The sequence below is a fragment of the Trematomus bernacchii genome, unplaced genomic scaffold (assembly GCF_902827165.1).
Source record: "Trematomus bernacchii unplaced genomic scaffold, fTreBer1.1, whole genome shotgun sequence".
NCBI lineage: Eukaryota > Metazoa > Chordata > Actinopteri > Perciformes > Nototheniidae > Trematomus > Trematomus bernacchii.
Window position 1 is genome coordinate 10,045,029 of NW_022987564.1, and position 23,374 is coordinate 10,068,402.

The 23,374-nt window shown below is 38.5% G+C and overlaps 1 protein-coding gene across 1 annotated transcript in view; it reads right to left on the reverse strand.

Annotated features, from left to right (window-relative positions):
- Positions 1 to 12,367: 12,367 nt before the first annotated feature.
- The window catches only part of LOC117478245 (CUB and sushi domain-containing protein 3-like), a 336,058-nt gene continuing 325,051 nt past the window's right edge, over positions 12,368 to 23,374 (reverse strand). The window contains exons 64-72 of the mRNA XM_034125216.1: positions 21,935 to 22,008; positions 20,796 to 20,907; positions 20,514 to 20,693; positions 18,848 to 18,907; positions 17,018 to 17,176; positions 15,286 to 15,422; positions 14,474 to 14,561; positions 13,259 to 13,394; positions 12,368 to 12,695 (exon numbers count right to left, since the gene is read on the reverse strand). Of these exons, the coding sequence (XP_033981107.1) occupies positions 12,536 to 12,695; positions 13,259 to 13,394; positions 14,474 to 14,561; positions 15,286 to 15,422; positions 17,018 to 17,176; positions 18,848 to 18,907; positions 20,514 to 20,693; positions 20,796 to 20,907; positions 21,935 to 22,008 (1,106 nt within the window). The 3' untranslated portion in view covers positions 12,368 to 12,535. The remainder of the gene's footprint in view (positions 12,696 to 13,258; positions 13,395 to 14,473; positions 14,562 to 15,285; positions 15,423 to 17,017; positions 17,177 to 18,847; positions 18,908 to 20,513; positions 20,694 to 20,795; positions 20,908 to 21,934; positions 22,009 to 23,374) is intronic.

Here is a 23,374-nt window from a genome sequence, read left to right on the forward strand (position 1 = left end):
TAATCCCTCTCTTTGTCTACTACAAACCCCTCTTTAGGCAAGGACACTGCTTCTAAATACTGCCATATGCAAATTGTTGCATGCAATTTGCATTTTTAAATATTTCAAGCCCTGGGATTCACTGGAGTCTCGGGCCGTGCTGATCACAGACTAATGCACCTCTGTCAATCATGTTTCAACATTCATGTGCTTTTAAGAATGACTCAGAAATGCATGTGTATTTAATTATGCCTCAAGTGAAATTACTTTCATCTAGGGAAAAAATAAGTGTGTTTGCAAACTGATTTGCACCATCTCAGCTATAAACTATTCAGCTATTAAAGTGCATTTACCATTTTCTAATAAACACAAACACTATCTATTTGGTCAGATTTAATTAGGACTCATTACCACTGTTTAATAATCACCGGTAAGCTCTTAAAATTCAAAGTGTTTTTCAGGATTCAAAAAGATGCAGTTTTTATACTCTACTGTTCAATTACTTCTTAATTTGACCCCAATGAAGCATAATGCAGGATGCACATGATGTGGCATAGGACGGAATGAAAATTATGAAAGCCGAATACATCAAATGCATACCACTATAGAATGTATTTATACGCTGTAAAGACACAAATAATTGATATGAGACAAAATGCTCAAAGTCCTGTTTTCTGTTATCAATGCATTTTCCTACTCGTTATGCTCGGCATTTTTCAAGCAAAAGCCATGTAGTGTTAAACACAAAACATCACAGAAACATTTTATCTAGGTCTGCGTTTCATCATGCCATCTCCATCCCCACCTAAATAAATAAGCAACACATAGACTGCATCCCTATTGTACCTCAAACACAGCCCAGATTATATGTGACAAGAGTGGCAATTAACCATTTCTCTCACTCTGAATCCAAACCATAAAAAAAGATGATCAAGGCTGGTTGAAATCCACAGACTATGCATAATTTATGTGGCTGGTACAAAATACCGTTCTGTTGCAGTTCTGTTCATTCACTCGACTAATTCATTGAAATAAAGCGTCCCAGAGGGATATCCGTGTAATCAAGCCTAATCCCAGATTGATTTGAGAGCAGTCGAAGACAGAAATCTGGGAAAGCTCTCTGTCACAGGAGGAAGGCTGCGGGAAGCGGGGTGATCGGAAGAAACCCTTCTGGAAGCTCCGGTTTCAAATGACAGGATAATAAAATAGCTCTGGAAAAAAAAATGTACGATACAAATGACTTAAATGTGATGATTGTTTAAACCACACTGGCTTAACATGTGGAGTTTCAAAGCCTCAAAGTGATTAAGCCAGAAACCTTGAAGTAGGCCTATGGTTAGTTTATTCTTTTCTTTTGTTTTCAAACCCCATTTTCCTGAAGATTCTCAAGGCTATTGGTTATATTAACCATATATTGCTCGCATCAGCAATTCACATTGATTTGATTAAGGTATGTGTGTGTAATGCGTATGTGTTGGCATGCATGTATTTATTCATTCTACTGAAGCTGCACACTGTCTCTGAGAGAAAGAAGCACAGAGAGGAAAGCTGAGGTTCCAGGATACTGCACGAGCAAATGAAGGAACAGCGGGGGAAGGAAGTCTGTTTCAGTGATTACAAGAAAGACAATACGAGAAGTGAACGAAGAAAACATGTTATAATGTCATATTTCTGAAGATGAAATGTTTCATGTATGAAAAGGCACACACGGAACTGCAAGATATGTGAAGGACAACATTTTCAAGCAATGCATCCTAAAATACACATTTTTTAGATTGTTTTATTTGACTTTTTCTTCATTTTAAATGTTAAGATTAAGTGTTGGATATATTTTTCTGCTAAAGCAAAAAAAGAAGTGATGGCATGTATCCTAAATAGAATATTATCCACATCATTTAAATGTGTAAAGCTGATCCCTAACCACCTTTTCTCTCCATTAGTGCAGCAGCGGGGACACATTATGGTCCCTGTCTTTGTCTTTGTTGCAATTACCCTCTCGACACGCTCTCCTGTACACTCACGTGGCTACACGAGGGTTTCATACACGAAAGGACTTCTGGAGGAGCTTCGCTGCATCATTATCCCACGGAGCCTGCAGCCTCAGCGCGTCCCACTTTGACTAACACACGGCGGACTGAACGTTCCGCTTTGCCCCCTCGCTGCCACCGCCAGAGAGAAAGGGCCATATCACAAAAGTTTTGAACACATTGATGCTGAAGAAAGATATTTAAAAAACACAATATTGTTCCCCTGTAATGTCTTATTAAATAAAAAGTAGCAAAAAGCTAAGAAATTACATTAAAATGTTTTCGACAAAAGAGCCAATTCATATAAATAAGTCATTATTTTGCTCACTGTTGTCGTCTCCTCACTCATCATTTCACAAGTGAGAAATAAATAAAGTTTGCTTCAGCTCAAAAGCATGCAGGAAAGTTCAACAACACCATCCGTGTTGTTATGCTTTCTACTCAGGTAAAGGAATCTGTATCAAAGGTCATCAAGCTCCATCTACTGACGACATACGGTCAATACACACACATTACATCAAAGCATTATACAGTGGTGCTTCAATTGCTTTACTGCATTCCTATTCAGGACGAACACTGAGTATTTGTATTTAACGGGGGAAATTACAACATATTTAAATACTGCAGGAATGTCTTACTGTCTAGATCATCCCTCTCAACTTACTCATACTAAACACTATGACAAAGCAAAGTTGACCAACATTAGCCCCTTTTTTCTTTTTTAAATATGCATTACTTTTATAAAGGGTATGACTTTTGTATCAACATTTCATAAGAATAATTACGAAAAACTGTTTAATTATTTTGCCATCCAGGCCTTCTTTGTTTGTTAAGTTAAATATGTTGGTTTAGGACATTCTAACAAATATCTTTTGATATTGATTTGACTTTTATGGTTAGGTACACCAACATTTACATTTTGCAGCTGCATGTTTCCAACACAGGCCAAGTACTTTAGAGGTTATCTGGCGCCATCTACTGGTCACACATGGCACGTACAATCAAATGCATTTTTTCGGAGAGTAGAGAGTAGATCATGTGGCACGACTCAAAACAAACACATTCCTCCTGGCTATCTCATTGTCCTTATAAGTATACGCTTTCACAACTTGATTATTCTGTTTACTTAAAAATACTGCTGCTGGTTTATAAAGCATTGAATGGTTTAGGGCCAAAACACATTTCTGATCTACTGCTAAATGATGAACCATCCAGAGCTCTCAGGTCTTCAGGGACTGGTCTGCTTTCTGTCCCCAGAGTCAGAACTAAACATGGAGAAGCAGCGTTCAGTTATTATGCTCCAAATATCTGGAACAAACTCCCAGAAACCTGCAGTTCCTCATACTTCTTTTAAATCCAGGCCAACGACTTTTCTTTTTGCAGCTGCTTTTAATTGAACTATTCTGTTCATATCTTACACTGCACTGTAACTTGTATTCATGTATTTTATACCCGTGTTATTCATGTTTTATGTTTATTTTATTCTCTTTGCTTTTTAATGAAGGTTTTTAAATGCCATTTGATCATGTGTTTGCACCACACTATTTATTAATGCTCTTAAAGTCCTTCATTTTTGTAAAGCACTTTGAGATGCCTTGTGTTGAAAGGTGCTATATAAATAAACTTGCCTTGCCTATACTTTCTTCAAATATGTTTAACCTCTAGATGTAAAACTTGTTTACTCACATCTATAGAAGATAATAGAAAACAAACCAGCATATTGGTCTCGTTGGATACAAAGATGAAAGTGTTGATCTTCTTCCAGACTCTGGCAAAACTACTCCAAAAAGTATTTTCTGAAGACTGAATCATATAGAACTGTCAAATTCCAGGCCATGTCTTTTTTGGTTCATCATATACATTTAGTTTTGGCTTGAGTAATCAATGTTTTTTAACTAAATGTCATTATATTTATTGTTAAATGCACTAATTTAATGTAGGCTATCATTGTGAAAACGCATGCATCATGCAGGCTGAATCGCTCAAATAAATAAATAACAATGTCACCTGGCACCATCTAGTGGCGATGTCTGGCAAATACAATGCCAGGCAAAAGCAGATACACCACACATTTCAGCAACGAATTATATAACTTATACTGTAGTAAATAATATCATTAACGACCAATAATCAAAATCCACAAGATGTAGAGCCCTCCGCCCAGACCCAGCATCATACAATTAGACAAATCATTAGGAGCACATATAAAACATTATTTTACAAGCATCCCTCTCTGTCATACTGCGCAAGGCAGAAGACAGAAGCAAGGGAATTCTTTGGCAGATCATTTAAGGCAGGTTTCCAAAAAAAGTCACACAAATGCCAGCACATCACAGTGAGCGACAACACACTCCCTGCAGCTCTGTACAAACCAACATGACTGCAAGTGAAGCCTATATTCACAGAAAACACGCAGAGCCACTCTACCTGGCAACTGCTCTCTACATAATGCGTGTGCGTGTGTGTGTATGTGTGTTTATGTTTATTAAGGATCCCCTTATGCTCTTGACAAAAGCTACTCTTCCTGGGGTCCGACACTTAAAACAATACAACAATAATACAAAAACATTCAAGACATAACTCCTGACATCATTAACAACATCATCAACAATTTCCAACATCATCAACAATCTCATCCACTTACAACATCAATCTCAGCCAAGGATGAGTGCACAAGACACCCACCAGTACAAAGCATGAGATCAAATTAAATTAGGGATCACAGCTCACAAGGTCATTAGTAGATGGCCCTTCAATCTCTTCTTGAAAGAGGCTCTGGACTCTATTTCAGCAAGGTTGTGTGTGTGTGTGTGTGTGTGTGTGTGTGTGTGTGTGTGTGTGTGTGTGTGTGTGTGTGTGTGTATTTTTTGGACATGTATAAAAGATACAATTTTAAACTGGCCTTAATGGCTGTTGTTTAAAATGATTATACAAATTAAACTGTTGAAAAAACAAAACTTTGTGAATCAAAACAAGTGCTTTTTCTGTCATCAAATGAAAAATACCACATTTTCAAAAATACCACATTGGGTTAACTTTAAAGCTGGAATCAACTACTTTGGACTACTAACTGAAGTCAGGCTTTTCAAAAGGTCAACTTCACCTCACATCCTTTTTTATGTGTGCTGTCCCCTAACAACCTGTAGTAAATATAGATGATAGTTTATTGAAACAATGCAATTAAGTGAAAAGTCTTCCTCACCCAATTCTACTTTAATTACAAACCAACCAACAACTAGCTTAGCATGCTGTATGTTTCCCTTGTCCTGCTGCTGAGACCATCTCACTCTCTCAAGCTATTTAACTGTTAGTAATACCGTGAAAAAAAAACATTTAAATATACCCAAACACTACAAGCCTTAGGTCCAACACAAAGAAAGCAACATGTACACCGAATAACAACATTTAGTTTGTAGCAGCATGTTGACAGCTAGCATAATTTAGCCGAACAAAGCAACAGTGAAAGTTAAAGCTTTTTTAGCAACACATGTCCACAACTTTAGCAAACAGCAGCAGCAGATAAAACAGTACAAAGTGACTTACCATTTTTAAGAAAGTTCCACTTCCGAAAGAGGTCCGTCGAGTAGTTGATAACTTTAATGGTAAAGTTTCAACGGGGGTTGTCAAAATTAGGTAAATGTGATGGTGGCCATTGGCTGTCACGACTCACGAGGCAACGAGAACGCACCTGTAGTCGCTATTGTGACGTAACTGCATGGCAACATGGAAAGTGACTTGACAACCGGATATATAATTATTTTTTTGGATACAATTACAAGATTTTAGGCTGAATTCGGTAGAATATCAAAATGTAGTGCAAAACTATGAACATGATATACATAACATTACATTTATTGTCACCTTTACGATTTTACATCATAGTATAGCCTATGCTACAGTAGGCTAAATGCAAATACAGCAAGTTATATCAAATTTCACAGCATTTTAATGTAAATGTAAATAGTCTATAACGAATTAACACAAAAAAGGTGATAACACTTTCAGATTCTACTGTATTTTTGTTATAATCTGATGACAGTTTTATATTGGAAGTTTTTTTAACTTTATATTCTCGTTTATCTTAGGTTTAATAGACCAACATATCTGCAAAGTTTAGATATGTGAATGTTCCAAAATAAATATATAGCCTTTTAAAGAGTTTACCAGCCGACAAAGATAGCAGGAAAAAAGTTTAGTTAGAGTTGATGCTGTTCCCCCTTGCAAACTTCAGAGGTTAGTAAAGGTCACACAGGGCCCCGTGTTCAAAAGTTGTTCCTTATAGCAAAACGTGAAGCTTTTGTTGAGTTTAATCCATTCTCCTGTGGTACAGTATGATGTAAAAACGTAATGAATTCACAGTTTATCTGACTTACCTCAGCTACCTCAGTCCTTTGTTGATCAGAAGTCTTAATCTACTTTGTAAAGAAACATTTTGGTGCTTGGAATGTGCACAATTATGTGTTCAAGGATTAACGTGCTATTTATCAACAGCAAATACTGTATGTATGCGCTGGATCGCACAATAAATTACAATTGTGTTTTTCAAAAAGCAAAGGAGAAAAGCTGACAGGTTTCAAAGTGGCTCGTTGAATAAAGAGGGTATTTTTGAGGAAAAAGTGAATAGCCCAAGGCTTACCTACACAGAAAATAAGGTGCTGGGGTTATGTATGGATAGCCCGTTCAACCCGCTGGATAATTTTGGAGATATTAGGTGGGCTCAGTAGCACATGATAACAAAGGCCCAACTGTAGCTGTGTACATGACAGGATGTATGATTACCCAGAAGAGCGTCAGGACACATTGTTTTAGGCATATGATAGCTAAAACAGTGTGTCCTGATGCTCTTCTGGGTAATCATACATCCTGTCATGTATACAGCCTCATATATTAATGATTAACATGATGATTCAGCCTCTATGGAGATAGACATATGACAAGCATGATCTTTTCTGACGTGGGTCTTAGCTAATCTAAACTAAACATTGTATACTGCTTTGAACCGGTATTCCTGCATCTTGTGACTGTGTAACACCCTCTCTTGTATATAAGCATGTGAAGGACACTGTTCGGGGAACTAGTTGTACCATATGCTCTGTATGTGATGAGTACTTCCATTAATTGCAAGAATTAATAAATACATGTATCCCGATATTTGAGCTCAAGCGCCCAACACATTTCAACTCTATTAGGAAAATGTGCAACAATATGTACATTTCAGGTTGTACACTCTGAAGTATTCACTAATGAAATTGTGTATTTAGCATTGCAATACAATCAGTTTAAATGGCAACCAATGACATGTACATGCAGATAATGATTTCTTAGTCTACACTGACAAAATATATGAAGTGTTTTTTTAATTTCTTGAGTTATTTTTCTGAATAAGCTTACCAGTCTCATTTCCCTGTGCCTGCTTAATGTTCAGGGCATGTGGGGTAGTCGTAAAGGTCGACCTGCTAGGTTTGATTCCAACAGTATTAGCAGTTGAATGTGGTTTGGTCTATAAATATACAACAACATGGTACCGGTGCACCATTCATTTATTAATACAATATGAATGATTGAAAACAATGTAGTCTTGCACTTCCAAAGTATCAAAACATACATATCTCTTGTAATAACTCTTTATTTTATTTTCATATTACCTGCTTTTTATGCACAAAGTAACTGCAAAAATAATATTGTGAATTTCCAGGTTATAAGAACTTCACTGTGAATAAATGGCAGAATTTTAGGGATGTCCTTTCAAGGTGAGATAGCATATTTATGTATGTGTAATGTATATAATTAAATATGCCTGCAGGATTTTCTCTTCAAACAATCCCTGACTTTGAAAATTAGTTTTCAAGTCAAAACTTTTACATTTCACATGAGACTTGTTTACAACATTTAGCTTGGCATGTATGTGAGCTTGTTAAACATTCCTCATAAATGACAATATGTTCAGGTTTTGTTTGAGGTTATACATCAGTTAAAGAGGTTGAACCAGTTACAAAAAGACAGCAAAGGAAGACACATTTTTTACAAAAGCAATTAGCCTTTTTTAATCTTACATTGCATTGAAAATGTACATAATAGATTCATACATTTTACAAATAATTTCATCATAAAAATATATTTCTGTACAAAACACTTTTTTATTCTATATTTCATCTTTTTTTTTCAAATGGTGAATATTTCCAATGTCCCCAGGCAGGAACAGCTTTAAGTCTTTCAAATCACATGGGTCTTATTGCGGTCAGTTAGTAGGAAAAGCTTGTGGCAAAATAGACTGAAGCTTAGAAAAAAAAGACTTCTGATGAAAGGGGGGCGCTGGAGCAGGTGTGTGTTTGTATGAATGTGTGTGTGTGTTTGAAAGAGAGTGTGTGTGTCTAGATGACAGGGAGGGTCCCATGGTTTTTGGTAGGCACTGTGTCAGATCCATACCGAAAAAACATCAACAGCAGCAACAACAACAGCAGCAGCAACAATCAATCCAAACTGTAATAAGAAACAATGTCACCATAGCGATGCAGTGCGGGACAGTCGCAGCAGTGACAAACATGGAAGCCGCAGCCACCGTTGCTTTTAAATCAGTAATGAGTTTAAAAGGAGTTTTCAGTCAGCTAGCTGCTTGCAGTGTGCGCCTGTGGTCGTGCCTGTGGTCACGACAGCGGGGGTTCTTAAAGCAAAGGAAATGTTTTCGCTCACCCTGACACCCAGACTCATTAAAAACAACTGGTGTTCATCATGTGTGGGACACACACTCGCTAACTTTAAACCAGACTCTTTAAAACAAAACAAGTATTGTTTATCTGAAATGTGCACCAAAGTTGAAAGACACATGAAAATCGATTGATACATGTATTCCTGTCATGTGAGGACCACTTGCCAATTAGGGATATAATATGGTGCATTTTCAGGCCCAACTCTTACATTACGATTCTGGATGGTTTTGACACAAAATCAAACTCTCAGGATTATTTTACTTACACGACATGAAACCCTCAGGTTGCCAACAACATGTGCAACTGCAGCCTCCTGCAGCAAAACACAGTGATGGAGTAGATGGTAAATGAGATCTGAAAAATAGCTACCAGTCAAGCAACACTGAGCTGAACTTTAAGGATACATTTCATGAAATATAATAAGTAGAAGCAAGGGGAAATGTTGAATCTCAATGGTCGTGTTTGGATTTACTCAACTGTCGACGTGAAATTATAAGAGCTTCTAACAAAATGTTTCATTTGTACTAAAACTTCAGAGTCTCTGAAATAACTTCCAAGGCCTTTTTTAAATGCAATGTACACAAGCAATTATTCAATATACTGTGCACCACTTAGAAAGTGCCAAAGAGATACAAAATAAACCTTAAAATAATGTGTGCCAATTTATAATTGATTGGTTTTCAGTACAAGGGCAAATGAAATATAAGCAGAAAAAACTCAAACAGAATTCAGGTGATTTTGACATTTGAGTATTGGTTTGTGAAACACATCTTTAACACAGGGAGAAACTTTAGAACCAAGACTCAGTGATATAAAACCTGGAGGTCGTGATCATTTAAGATGATGAGGTTGTATGAACTAATAAACCAGATCATAACTTTAGTTAGAGTTCACAAACATATCCATTGGAAAACATCCTAAAATGTATGACGAAAGAATACAAACATTAACTGACACACACATTTTCTACGTGAGTTGGAACATCTTATGCAGACCATCATCAGTAATCTACATGTTGGGCAGTTCACCAACAATTATCACTATTAATAGTTACATAATATTCACTGTGATGGTTCTCTCACTGTTGCCTTGGGAGAAAATAAACCAGTCAGAGCAGGCTATGAGTTTGGCCATGTGTAATCAAACAAAAGAGATTTGCTGTGTTGACATCTCTGAACTGAGTTGTAATGAGCAAATTTAACCAGTTAGGTTATAAAAACTGTGATGTTATTCCAGGAGAAGTGTGGTCTGTGTCACAATGGTGGCATTATTTGAAGGACATATATGTATTTGTAATACAGTAGCTTTAATAAAGGGGCAAAACAAGCCACAAAAGACTCCCCATCTCTTAATGGTTTAGAAATCTGCCGTCTGAGTTGAAAAGTTGATAAAATATTAACTTGAAAGAAAATGATTGATGCTGGCAAACCTTGCATCTCAACAATGACGACAACAATACCACTGACACTCATGATGGCCTCAGTGGGAAAGACAGTGATAGTGAGAGGAACTTCACGTTACATAGCAAATAAAAAAAAAACAATTCCATGTTACAAAGGAACCAAAAGACTTTGTGTGACTTCTGTGGACAACACATCGTTGTAATATCTTTTAATCTGATATTTATTTCCTTTTTTACATTTTTTTTACTAAAAAGTATCCGCTATAATCCGTCTTTTCCCCTTCAGCCCCCCCCTTGTGGTAAATATATAGCACAAAAATATAGGTGATGAATGCTCCCGAATATATATGCAATAGATTTACAGATCAGAAGTTTCTGCAGCAATAACAAAGAAAGAAGATAAGCACTCGCAGAGTGCAGAATTACAGTGGAGCTGTGTCCACATCGGAGGGATACGACCCTGTTTGTCTTTCTATAAGTCTGTCTGTCAAAGTAGGTCTGTGTCTCCTGTCCATCAGCCTGTCTCTGTCCAACTATAAACCTGTTAATCTGTGTCTAACCCTTAAATCTGTGTGTGGAGGAATGGACGATGGTCCGCAACAGTCTTTAGACGTTCCTCGTCTTGAACCTGTCTATCTCCTTGTGTGTCTAACTGTTGGTCTTAATACCATCTGTCTTTCTGTCTCCACAGAGTTGTGTTAATGTGTGTACCTGTCATCTTTTCTGTCTGTCATCAGTTCCTCTCTCACCCTTCTATCTGTCCCTGCGTTAGTCCATCTCTCAGTGGGCAGACAGGTAGTGTTCCTGTGAAATGTGCTTTAGTGCCAGAGCTTTCTCTGTTTCTCAAAGTCTATTTCTTTGTTTCATCAGAGTCCTCTGTATCCATTTAAATTCACAGGATCAGGAACGTCTCTCCTCAAGGCCATATTCTGTCTGATCTGATTCATCACGTAGAGGCGAGGCTGACCTCTCTCAGTAGTTGATTTCAGGTTAGACAGGCTCTGATTGGCTGTGTTAAGATTTTTAGATCTCATCTTTTTCTCTTGACTTCAAGTTCAGGAAGAGGTTGTCTCCGTCTCCTCGGCATCCTCTCTTGGATGTGAAGGAGCAGTTTATCCATTAGACGAGTCAGTCTCTTCTCTTCTTTTAGTGCTTGCTCTCCTTTAAATTCTGCTTTTCCCTCTAATCCCAGTTCAGTTAGGATTATAGCTCGGTCTCCAGGGCTGCCCTTATCCTTTGCCTAGGAGTTTTCAAAGCAACTTTAGCTACTGTCTGCTAGCATTAGCCGTTTGAGAGTCTGCTTTCATAGAAAAAAAAGACGGGCGATACCAGCCTCTTGTTGTCATGGAGACAGGAGGTTATCCTGTTTGGTTGCTAGTGTGGTTGGTAACATCTCAGTGTGTTTAACTGATGGTCTGCTGGTGACAGTGTCTGACTGTCAGTTATGAACCCAGATGTTTAGAAACAGTTTTCTTTGCTTCACAGTGTCTTCTGGGACTTTGTGTCACACTCTGCCATCTGTGGATGTTTTGCTTCTTTGTTCCTCACAGTAAGAAATGGTTCAGTTCAGCTGGTACAAATTAAATCAACCCTTTTTTGAAGTGCAGTTTTTCTGTGTGATGTAAAACCATGGCCAGAGCGCTGATGGTGTACCCTCCCTCTCACCGGGTCACAGAGGGTCTTTCTTTTCGAAGCTCTGCGCTGAATACAAGTCAGCGTCGGGTTACGGTGTCATGATAACCGACATCAGGTCATGGCGTAATCATTACTACTGGACAGGGAGCGGGTTAAATAGGAGGTTGAAATGTAATGGCTGTGCCCGGTTGAGAATCAAATGATAAACTATCTATGACCAGCTGAGTCCTGGATAATAGTCGGTTTAGTTTTCCGGTTGGGTTTCATCTTCCTCTTTAGCTGTGAGTTTACTCTGGTTGTGTGGTGTACGGAGGCGTGTGGCGCAGTGAATTAGTGCGTTGGTGTTCGGATCAGGGGAGCACAGGTTCAAACCCCACTGCAGTCAGCATGTCGTTGTGTCCCTGGGCAAGACACTTCACCCCAGATTGCTCCTGTGGGGATTGCCCACAGTATTGAGTATGTAAGTCGCTTTGGATAAAAGCGTCTAACAAGTAACATGTAATGTAATGTTGCATCCATCGAAGGCAGCAGACATTTTGTATTTGTTTAGATTTCATCTGTGGATACGGAAAGCTGTAAATAAAAAGAGCCATCGCTTAGTTTTAGTTTCATGTGGCCAGTTTTCCCTCTGCTTGGGGTTTCAGAAGGTCTTTTGTAATCAATGTATAGACCGTGCTGTGTCGAGGTCTGAGTCGAAGCGTAGGGCTTTTCCCTCCCATAGCCTCGCACCCATGTGGTCCCATTAGGTATATAAGTCATGGAGTTCAAGTGAGGATAATCAATCCTCAGACCATGGTGCAGACAGTATTTAGATTGGGATCGAATCTAACAGCCTTCCCCTCCACAGCCTTGGCGTTGGTGTTGTACATCGGGTTCTCGAAGGCAGCCTGGCCGTTGTTGTTTTCGTGGACTGAGCACCCTGTGTACTGTGTTTTTGGTGTGGTTCTGTGGAAAAACATAGAAACAAATTATAAATACCACCATTAAAGAGTTGAAATTAGTTCTAATTGCCTATTAATATGAACACAACAGTGGACAATAGTGAATGCAGTGTTGGGAGTAGAGGCATTAGTAAACAAGCTTTAAGAAGGATTAGAGAGTGTTGAGCTTTTTAGGAAGCCTAGAGAGATCCCAATCAGCCCATCCAAAACTAATTCCTTCAGCAGGCTTTTCCTTCAGATATTAACAGCAGAACAGAAGTTATTTGCATCTGTTAACAATGCGAACGCCAGCCATTGTGCTTAAATCATATCTCTGAAAAATCCAATTTAACAGTTCCTAAACAGAATTGTTTTGCTGCACAGATTGCAGTAGACAATGACTCCCAACAACCGAATCACTGAGGCAGCCACTGTTTTCATGAATCAGACAGCTTCTTAAAATGTTAACAAAGCCTTTCCACATTTCTGAATGACAAAAAGGAAAAACAAGGGGTGAAATAACTAGGCAGTGACAGAAACGTCTTAGTTTATACTGCTGAAGTTCAACAGAAATACACAAGCAGATACCTTTGTTTGTAGAGATAGAAGCCAAAGCCGGTAAATATGAGAGCGAAGAAAGGCACCAGAATAGCGATAGCCACAGAACTGCTGTTGGTACCGAGCTGAGGGGGGGGCGAGTTCTGACTCTCGGACATATTCAGACCTGAGACATACAGGGAAACACACAGTTAGATTAAAAGACAATATATATATATATATATAAGAGCAATTGCTTTAAAATAATCAAAATGTGATTTTAAGTGGTGTTCCACATTTAAAATAAAAGTATTCTTAGAAATTCTTTCCTGTTTTAGCTTTCATTAAAATCAATAGCCAGGTTTTTCTCTGCACACCAGATTTGAAAACCGTTAACAGATCACATAGTGAGTGTAACAGTTCTAGCTTTTTGATTTACTTTTGCAGCCCTTTAATATCTCCCTCAGTAATTTCAGTGTGTCTCCTTTTGTTATTTACCTCGTCCTTTATCCTCTCCATCTCTTTTTACCACTACAAGTCCACCCAGAAACCTGTGATTCACAACATAATCTGATATTTGAAACAATTTGTTCACAAGGTAACACTTATGTAATGCGGCCCAGGTACAGCATGTGTTTACAGAGTATTTTACAATGGCTTTGAACGCACCCAAGCCAATGATAATCAAGGACCTGTACTATCTGATTAATAACAGATTAGAAAATAATAGAACAGTGTAGATTAAAACAAAACAGAATTAAAATAAAAGTGACTAAAAAGACAAACATAGGTCATGTCTTTTTTATAGCTTGACTTTGTTTATGACAATTGTAATTCTCAAAACTTACGATATTAATTGATTTAGTGATTATTAGTTGCATGATTACAATTTCTAACATTTGCAGGATGTCCATGGGTTGTAGGAGTGGTCAGATATTGGTAAGTGTGTTACCATCCCTAAATCTTTAGTTTTTGGCTAGTCTGTTCTGGGATCAGTGCAGATGAGCTCAGAAAACAGTAAGTGACTGCTCTCAACTGTATTTGATGAAGAAGGTAGTGATCTTTGGACACAGGATAATGGAGTCAAAGGTTAATTGAGGCTGACTTGGCGTGAGCTATAAGGTCTGTGTCGCCAGCAGAGAAACTCCCTGATCACTTTCTCCATTAGTGAGGTTCTTGTAAGGAGTTCATCAGAGTTTCTACAATTACCCTTTACCACATTGATTTATAAGAAACACATTGATTATGTGAAGCTCAGAGAATTACCCAGTCTTTGCAGTCCAAACTGTCCGTAGTCTTTTCCCTGAATGAAACCCTGGAATACGTAACTGGAACCATCCGGCTCTGCTGAAACCTGAGGGGAAGAGAGGAGCGACAGAAAAGCGATTACAACACAAATAGTGGTTCTCAAACTTTTTTGTGTCAAGGACACTTGAAATTGACTTTTTTGTTAAGATTATGCTCTAGGGACTTCCATCTAAAAAATGTGAGTGTTGACATGAATAAGACCAGGAATCTGTACTTTTGAACCGGAGATGAGAAAATGACCCTGAAGGAATAGAAACCTATGATCAGAAAAGTCACTCTTGTGCCACTAAGTCACTTCTATATTCAATTAAATAGTTACAAAAAATGATTGCTCATTTTCTGGGGACCCCCTAAACTCCTTCACGTACAACTGCTTCAGAACCACTGCTGTTTAGTAATATGAGGAGGAAATGTAAGTTACATGTTGTGTTTAAATCAACATAGAAACATGTGCACATATTTCTGAAAGTTTATTCATTTAATTATTCGATATATAGTTTGACAAATACCATTACATTTGCTTAAATTAAAAAGTATGAAGCACTGAAATGTCACTGAGTGGGCTGAACATGCCTAATAAAATTAATAAAAGCACTTCAGTTAAATGCCTTTACAAAAGGGCGTTGTTACACTCAAACGGCTTGTCTTGTGTTTTTGATTAACTACAATAAGAAGCATTTCTCATTTGACATTTTGTTTTAACCCCTCTAAATTCATCTAGCTCAACTGAATCTAATTAAGTCGATTGCTTTGTTTCCTCTGAGACTTACAAATCCATCCATGGTCCAGGAGTCGTCGATGATTTTAGCTGGAGAGACGGCTGAGTCTTTGAGCTGGTTCCCCTGGTTGGCGTGGTTCACCTGGTACATCAGCAGCAGCAGCCGGGCCTCCGCAGCCTTGTACACTCCTGCAGGGACACAAAGAACAACTGGTTTCAATACAGCACATGTTTAACAGGAATACAATGGATTACATATACTGTAGTTAGACCGCTCTGATTATGTGTATTCTTTCCCTTGTTCACATAAATTGGAATAAAATCACACTGTACATTTTACATTTATCTATTCAGTTTAATATTTAATATTCTATCTGTCACATACTTATGTAAATATAATACCTTGCTTTATATCTTGTTATTGTTAATTTGTAAATTCAACATGTATATTTTCTACTTTCTTGTTTATTTCTTCTCTTTTAATTGTTATTGTACAATGCCATGTCTTTTTATGCTGCTGCAACACAAACATTTCCCAAATTGGGATCAATAAAGTACTATCTTATCTTATCTGATAAAAGATACATATTTTATGTAAAAGCTATCTAAATGAAGCTGAAAATTATAATTTTCTAATTTATAATAATTATGAAATCTGGGACACAGCATAATGTTGACAGCATGTTCTGCCAAATATAGTGCTTAATTAAAATAAATGGAGGCCATGTTTACCATATGCTAACTATATTAAAACATCCATTTATGAACTGTCACACTAGTTGTGCAGTATAACGTAAGTCGTATTTATCCAGTTGTATGTTCACTGCTTACAAACACATTCATTTTTGCCCCAAAAAATGTAATACACTTCCACCATTACAGTCTCATGCTGGTTCAGGAGTCTGGATGGATAGTACGCCTGAGCTTGGGAAGTAGTGAACACACAACTGGATAAACACAACTTTTATCCTGCACACGTAGAGTGAGAGTTTGTAAACAGATGTTTCGATATCGTTTTGCTATTGTTAAATCTGGCCCCTATTTACTTCACTCGAACAAAAATGTCCTCAATTTTTGGATTCTCCATCACAATAGGGGGAAAAAAGCGTTCTTATAGAATTGAAGGTAACACAGGCGGAGTTATTGAGATACAAATGTTCATTTTAATGATGAAGTATTCCTTTAAGAAGAAAAACATTCACATTTTATGCAACGGGGGCCCTGGCCTTTTGTGCCTGTGTGAGTGCAGCTTTAGCTGTTATTGATCAACAGTAAAGCTGCTCCTTCAGGCCAGAAGATGAATGTTAAAAGTGGAATAGCTGCACGGTTTTGTGATGTGGTGTTTGTGCTCTCTGCTCACTCCAAGAAGCAATTCTTGCTTCAAGAGGATTTGTGTTTTAATAGGGTCTTAACCCCCTGCAGACACTGTTGTAGGACCCTGGGAGGTCTGTGTGTGAAAAAGTGCATGTGTCAGTTTCGGTTGGAATACAGAAACAAAATTAAAAAGAAGCTTGGTAGCTCTGGGAAAGAAGAGAAAGCCAGGCACAGAATAAATGATATGAATAGTCTTATATGATGTTTACATGTTTGAAGCTGCATTTAAACCGAAAGCTACATGTGTATTATTTAGTGTGTCACCAATGGATAAATAATGATGTACTGCAGCATTATCACGACATACATTATGACTATGACGTGTCCTGTCATGTCATCTCCCGTGTTGCTGTACTGAATGAACAGTGTGGAGTTAATTAGTATAATTAATTATCCATTTGCAGACATGCCTGATAGGAGCAGTTCCATGTTTCCGTTGCTAAGGGAGACGTTGACTCTCCCTGTGGTGGAGTTGAAGCTGGTGATGCTCAGAGTCATCGGCTGCTTCCGCCCACGGTAATTATAGGAGCCTTTCCATATGTAGTTAGGAGCAAAGACGTCATCTGGAACTATAGGAGAGAAGAGTATCAAACGGGACAGATTAAACCCCAGGGCGTGTTGCTTTCACAAGATGGTTACTAAATATATGTAGATAGAAACACACAGCAAGAGATATGTTAATATTTTTGGAGAACTTAAATGATTCTTCAGCCATGCCATGTTGTTCTTCAGCGACATCTATCAGAACAGTGGAAAGCACTCGTGACTGGGGTGATTCAGCTGTTTATCGCTATTAATTGTGCACATTTGAAATCAGTGTTCCCTAATGTTAGCACTCCTCTTTGCTAGTACAGGTTTTAATTACGAGGTGACAGAAGTGAGGATATTTGTGCAGCGTTTCTCGCTTGTTAACCCCTAACTGCTGAACCATAGGGTTCAACTTTCCTTTGTTAGCGCTCATTGAAATCAATAGCCAGGTGTTTCTCTACACACCAGATTTCAAAGCCGTTAACAGATCACGTTTAACAGTTCGAGCTTTTTGATTTACTTTTGCAGCCCTTTCATTTCTCCCTCAGTAATTTCAGTGTGTCTCCTTTTGTTATTTACCTCGTCCTTTATCCTCTCCATCTCTTTTTACCACTACAAGTCCACCCAGAAACCTGTGATTCACAACATAATCTGATATTTGAAACAATTTGTTCACAAGGTAACACTTATGTAATGCGGCCCAGGTACAGCATGTGTTTACAGAGTATTTTACAATGGCTTTGAACGCACCCAAGCCAATGATAATCAAGGACCTGTACTATCTGATTAATAACCAAACAGATTAGAATATAACAGAACAGGGTAAATTCAAACAAAACAGTATGAACACGAAAGAGAAACAAAAAGACAAACATAGGTCATGTCTTTTTTAAAGCTTATATTTGATTGTTTGACTTTGTTTATAACAATTTAAATTCTCAAAACTTAAGAAAATAATTGATTAAATGATGATTAGATGCTTGAGCTGTATATTCATTAAACGAAATAAGACGCAACTGCTTGTAATCAGAGGGCTGAGGTCTTTGATGTTATCCAATTTAGTTCAATCAAGTAATAATGTTGCAGAAAAATACACATAGGACCACATTTCCCCTTTTTCTATTATTTGCTTAAGTGCTTTTTGATTAGTAAATATATAAAGTTCAGGTCGCCTATAACCCTATATCCATATATAGTACAGTACATGCAATAAGAAACAACAATGAATGCGTGGCTTAAGCTGAATCATTCCTCAGATGTAAAGGTTGCTTCCTTGTTTGAGTATTACAGCCCTTGTGCATATAGTAGCTGTAGGTTGCAATACAAATCAAAGAGTAATTAAATTACAACAGAACAGAACAGATAACAACAGAGCAGATCTGAAATATAGAGCACTGAACAAAACAGCGATACAGAGAAAAGCAGATCATCACCATAGTTCATTCTTCTTTCTATGGGTGTTGAGGAAACATAAATTATTTAGACCCATGATGGAAAGCCCTGAAGTACAATAACATCGACGAAAACTCAAAAAGAACAACAGTGTGGAACAGAGCAGAGCAAAGTTGGACAGGAGCAGAGCAGAATCTATTAAAGTATAGAAGACAAGACCAAACTAAAGCCGACCAAAATAGAAACGGATAAGAAAAGTCAAGAATAGACAAAGAATTACAGGACTATTCTGGAAAATAAAATAAAGGGATAGAACTGACCGTTTAGTTTGGGGCTTGGAGTTCCTGTTGCTGGTTTTACAGGCTTCTTCTTCTCCCCAGCTGCACACACAGGAGAGACAGAGGGTTACAGACAATGTCCAAATAAAACACGAGCAGAATGGTGGGACAAAGCATGTTGATATATTCAAAGTTATCAGTCTGACTCTTGATATGATATCTTAGGCCATCATGCAGGGGAAATCACACTTAATAGTATCAGAACACCACATTAGAATGCAGCGTTGCCTACTATTACTCACACATGTTCGTAATAAGTGACAAGTGTCAGGGTCCTCCAAGATAAGCCTCTTTAACGATTCTTTATAGACACTGCAAATAGAGTTCATGACCAATAACTGTTGTGCATATTGGATCCTTTTAAGAATGGCCTTAAGACACTTTTGACTATTCAGGGCTGCTCCTACCATCACTTCAACATGCAGCCATTGTTGCCAACAAGTAAAGGCAAGCAGGAGAGAGTATTTGTCCTAGAATCTCAAATTGGATCAGAGAAAGCTCTAATTTTAAAGGCTACCACGGGGCAACAAGGTGGCAGACATGGTGAGTGATTTCAAAGCTGAAGTTTGAATTGTTCCCTTGCACAACTTCCTCTGTTAGCATGTCTTGATAAAAAAGACAGAAGCTCTACTAATGCCTAAAAAAAACACACATTAACATAACTTTTACATCTTAGGGAATGTCCCTTTTTTCCAATAGTGTTAATGGAGACAAACTAAATGGGCCTTGTGGTGAGATTGTTTTGTCTACAACCGTTTTCAGAGTCAGAGAGCCACTTTCAGGCTAATGGGGACGAGAAGTCCTTAAAGTGCTCAGAAGAGTGGACATATCTGAAATTGCAGGTCAGCAAACTCCATCTGCTGGTGGAGATTGTGGGATACGATTGAAAGCTTCAGAACCGCGACTAAAAACACATTATGGATAAATGGTTTTGGCAAGTATTGATGTCGTCTGAGTTCTCCCTTATGGTGAAAACCCTATGCAAGTGTATGAGGTCATAAAAGGTCATTGGGCACTTACAATAAGGCACTGTAGGACTATAATAAAACAATAGCAGAATGCCTGCTATTGTTAACACATGCCTGTAAATGTCAGTCAGACTGATCCCATTTCACATGAAAAGTGGTAACAGAAAAGATATACTACTTTATTTTATTTTTTAGAGTATTTTAGCTTTTTTTAGGACTTCGTCGAATAATTTAAGTGTACAGTAGATACATGACAACAAATGTTGGTAATTTGAATTAGAATACCCTAACAATAAAATCAGTCTTCCATCGCTCTACCTAATAAATGTAATTAAGGCTAATCTAATAGTGAAACACCATGGGATATTGTTTTATCTTTGAGCTAATCTCACCCTTCTCCAGATGGCCGGTTTGCCCCAGTTTGCATGCTGATAAAGTGTCCTTGAGCAAGACGCACTAAATGCTCCTACCTCAAGATTCAAGGCTTTTATTGTCATTCGTACATAGCGAGAGTGTAGTTATGTCGATGAAAATCTTAGGTCCCAGGCCCAAGTAATACAATAAAATAGAATAGAAGTAGTGTTCACTACCTGTTCACTCATACTTAGTTTTTCCAGAACAACCCACCAGAAAGACAAAAACATACACATTCAAGTCATACATTGGTTTCTATTCCTTACCTCGACATATAGGCATCTTTCCCGTCCAGGTGCCGTCGTTCTTGCAGACTCTGTGCTCAGAACCTCCTGCCAGGAAGTAGCCATGCTGACAGCTGTACACCAAGGTGTAGCCAAAACCAGACAGGTCCATCCCCACCACGTCCACATGGAGCGGGCTCTCCGGCTGTTTGCAGGCGTGGGCTGTAGGGGGGAGAGGAGATTTGTGCACTGGAGTTAAGAGTCTGACGGACAGGGGATGGATGGGCGATAGGTTGACAGGATGATAGGATGAATGTTTCCTACGTATGCACTCAGGTTGAAAACCGGTCCACATCAGATCAGGCTGGCAGGTTCTAGAGGAAGAGCCCTGAATCAAATGACCCGGCTGGCACTGGAACGACACCACGTTCCCCACCTGGAAAGAGAGGGAGAGAGGGGGGAGAGGGGATGGAGAGGGAGAGGGATGACAACACAAACAGGACTAAAGTGATACAATTTAAATAATGGAATACTACAAAGATTTCATTTAATCGGATAGATACATTTGTAAATTACCCATCTTATGACTATATGCACATTAGTAATTAGGTTGAAATGTAGTTTGCTGTAATGATCTTTATATTATCATTATACTGTTATACATATGGGGATAAATAAAGTGCTCATTCAGTCCATTCCTATATTTCAGAGTTCAGCCGAAGCAAGGATGCTCTGGTTATTTTGTTGGCATTTCTTTTTTGTTTCTTGTTTCTCTCCTTGATGAGCCTCAGTGAAGGGGAAAGCTTGGCTGAACTTTAGAAAGCCTTTTTTCTCTTCAGAACTGTACTGTGAATCATCCCTCCCTCATCTTTTACAGTGACTTAAACGCAGTAAGGGACAGGAAGAATAATGACCGCAACCATCACTCTTTTAACATATATAAGTATAGTATTAACGTTTAAAATGAAGGGAGGAAAAGATCAGCATCATGTGGCATCCTGATAGACTTCCAAGTTCAAAATGTTAGTCATGTAATCAAAACATCTCACATTTGTGTCCACCCTCTCCCCCCCTCCTGTCATGAGATATTTTGCCACCTCTATGTAGCAGCGTGGTAGCTGTCCCTTCGTTTGCCTGGTTGTAAAAGGCCATTCCAACAATTAGTTTCATAATTGATTCATCTGCGATCTACCTTCCCCATTAATCAAGTTTGACATATTTGCATATCCAAGTTAACATATTTAAATGTCTTGTTTTGTCTGAGCAACAGTTTCCAAAGATGTCCGTTTCATCTCCTGTCTGCCTCTCTCCTGCTCCTTTTCTTTCTTTGCGATACAATAGATGCTAAGCTCCATTTCCTTATCCTAGGAGGCACAATGTCAGCTTCTATATTAGTTTAAAAGTCAACCACTTGTATGGGAAGGTAGCTGGAGTTAGTTATCTGTCTAGAAGGGGTATGTTACCTTGAAACCGAAGGTCCGGTTTAAGGATCCGTAGCGTGGCGTCCCCGGGTTATCACAGCTGGTTTTGGTCGGTTCTGAAAGGAACGGAACAGGCGTGGAAGTAATTACACACAAAAAATCTAAAAGAAAGACAAATTAGCAGAAGCTTTATATGCCCTCCCTCAACTCTACTTCCCTCTCCTCTCTGTTGTCATGGTAACTGTAGGGTATGTACCCCGGCAGGACAGCAGGGGGCAGTAGTGCATTATCAGAAAACGAAGCGGGGCCAGCTCTGAGTGTGTGTGTGTGTGTGTGTGTGTGTGTGTGAGAGAGAGAAAGAGAGTGTGTGTGGGGCATGCACATCAGCATGTAGAGCACATCCTGACGCAGAGCTCGATTCAATACAGCTTCCGAAATGACAGATTCACTCCCCACTCCTCTCTCTCTTACCCCCGCCTTTACCCCGCTCTCTCTTCCTGTACCTCTCTCCCTCCCTCTCTCTCTCTCCCCTTCTTTCTCTAACTGCTCTCTTCCCCAATCTTTTATCTTTACATGTCACTGTATCTCTCTCTCCCCCCCTCCACTCCGCTGCCCCCCTTCTTCTTCCTTATTTAAAGAGCAGGCTGCTTGGGCTCAAAACTCATTCTGTTTCTCTCACATCGTAATATACATCACACACTAACATACAGCTGCAATCACACACTAATAAATCACCCCAGCACACACACACAAAGCCCAACAGCGGACATCACATTCACTTCCATCACAAAACACTGGGATGTTTGTGTGTATGCTCGTGTTTGTTTCACAGTCTTGAGAAGAAGTCATGGTATACAACTGGAAGATTTCCCTGAGCATGCTGTAACTTCTTCTGCTGCAGTCGCTATAGATTAAGTCTTTACATCAGTGGAGTAACACTTCAGAGGGAGCCTTCTATTTTTAGATAGTCGATTTCACAAGGAGCATTCGCCTTTATACTAGCTATAGAGTTAGCATGCCCCATCTAGCGCTATGAAGGAACAAAGAGCCAAGTGTCTGTTCGCATTACAAAAGCTCTCATTTATTACAATTCATCACCATACTTGATGTTTAAGCACCTGCTCGGAGTCAGACATGTGAAGTGGTGCTCTAAACATCACGTGGCGATGAAGTGACCCAGTGGGACTATTTGTAATGTGTTCTGAATATCCATTTTTTATATTTCCTGGATAGCAGCAGCTTGTTTTATGTCACCTGTGGATGCCCTTTTTTGGACACCTTTTCACTGAATATTGCATGGTACAGAGCATATTCCCTCCTTGCTTACGAGCAAAGACTGTCTCTTTCATTTCTGAAAAAGGGTTCCTATATAAGATCCATACTTTTTAAATTACTCACTGAATATTTTTGAACATAATACTGTATTAATTTTCTTTAAAATAAAATATCATTTTAAGATTTACTACCGCTGCATTTTAATAT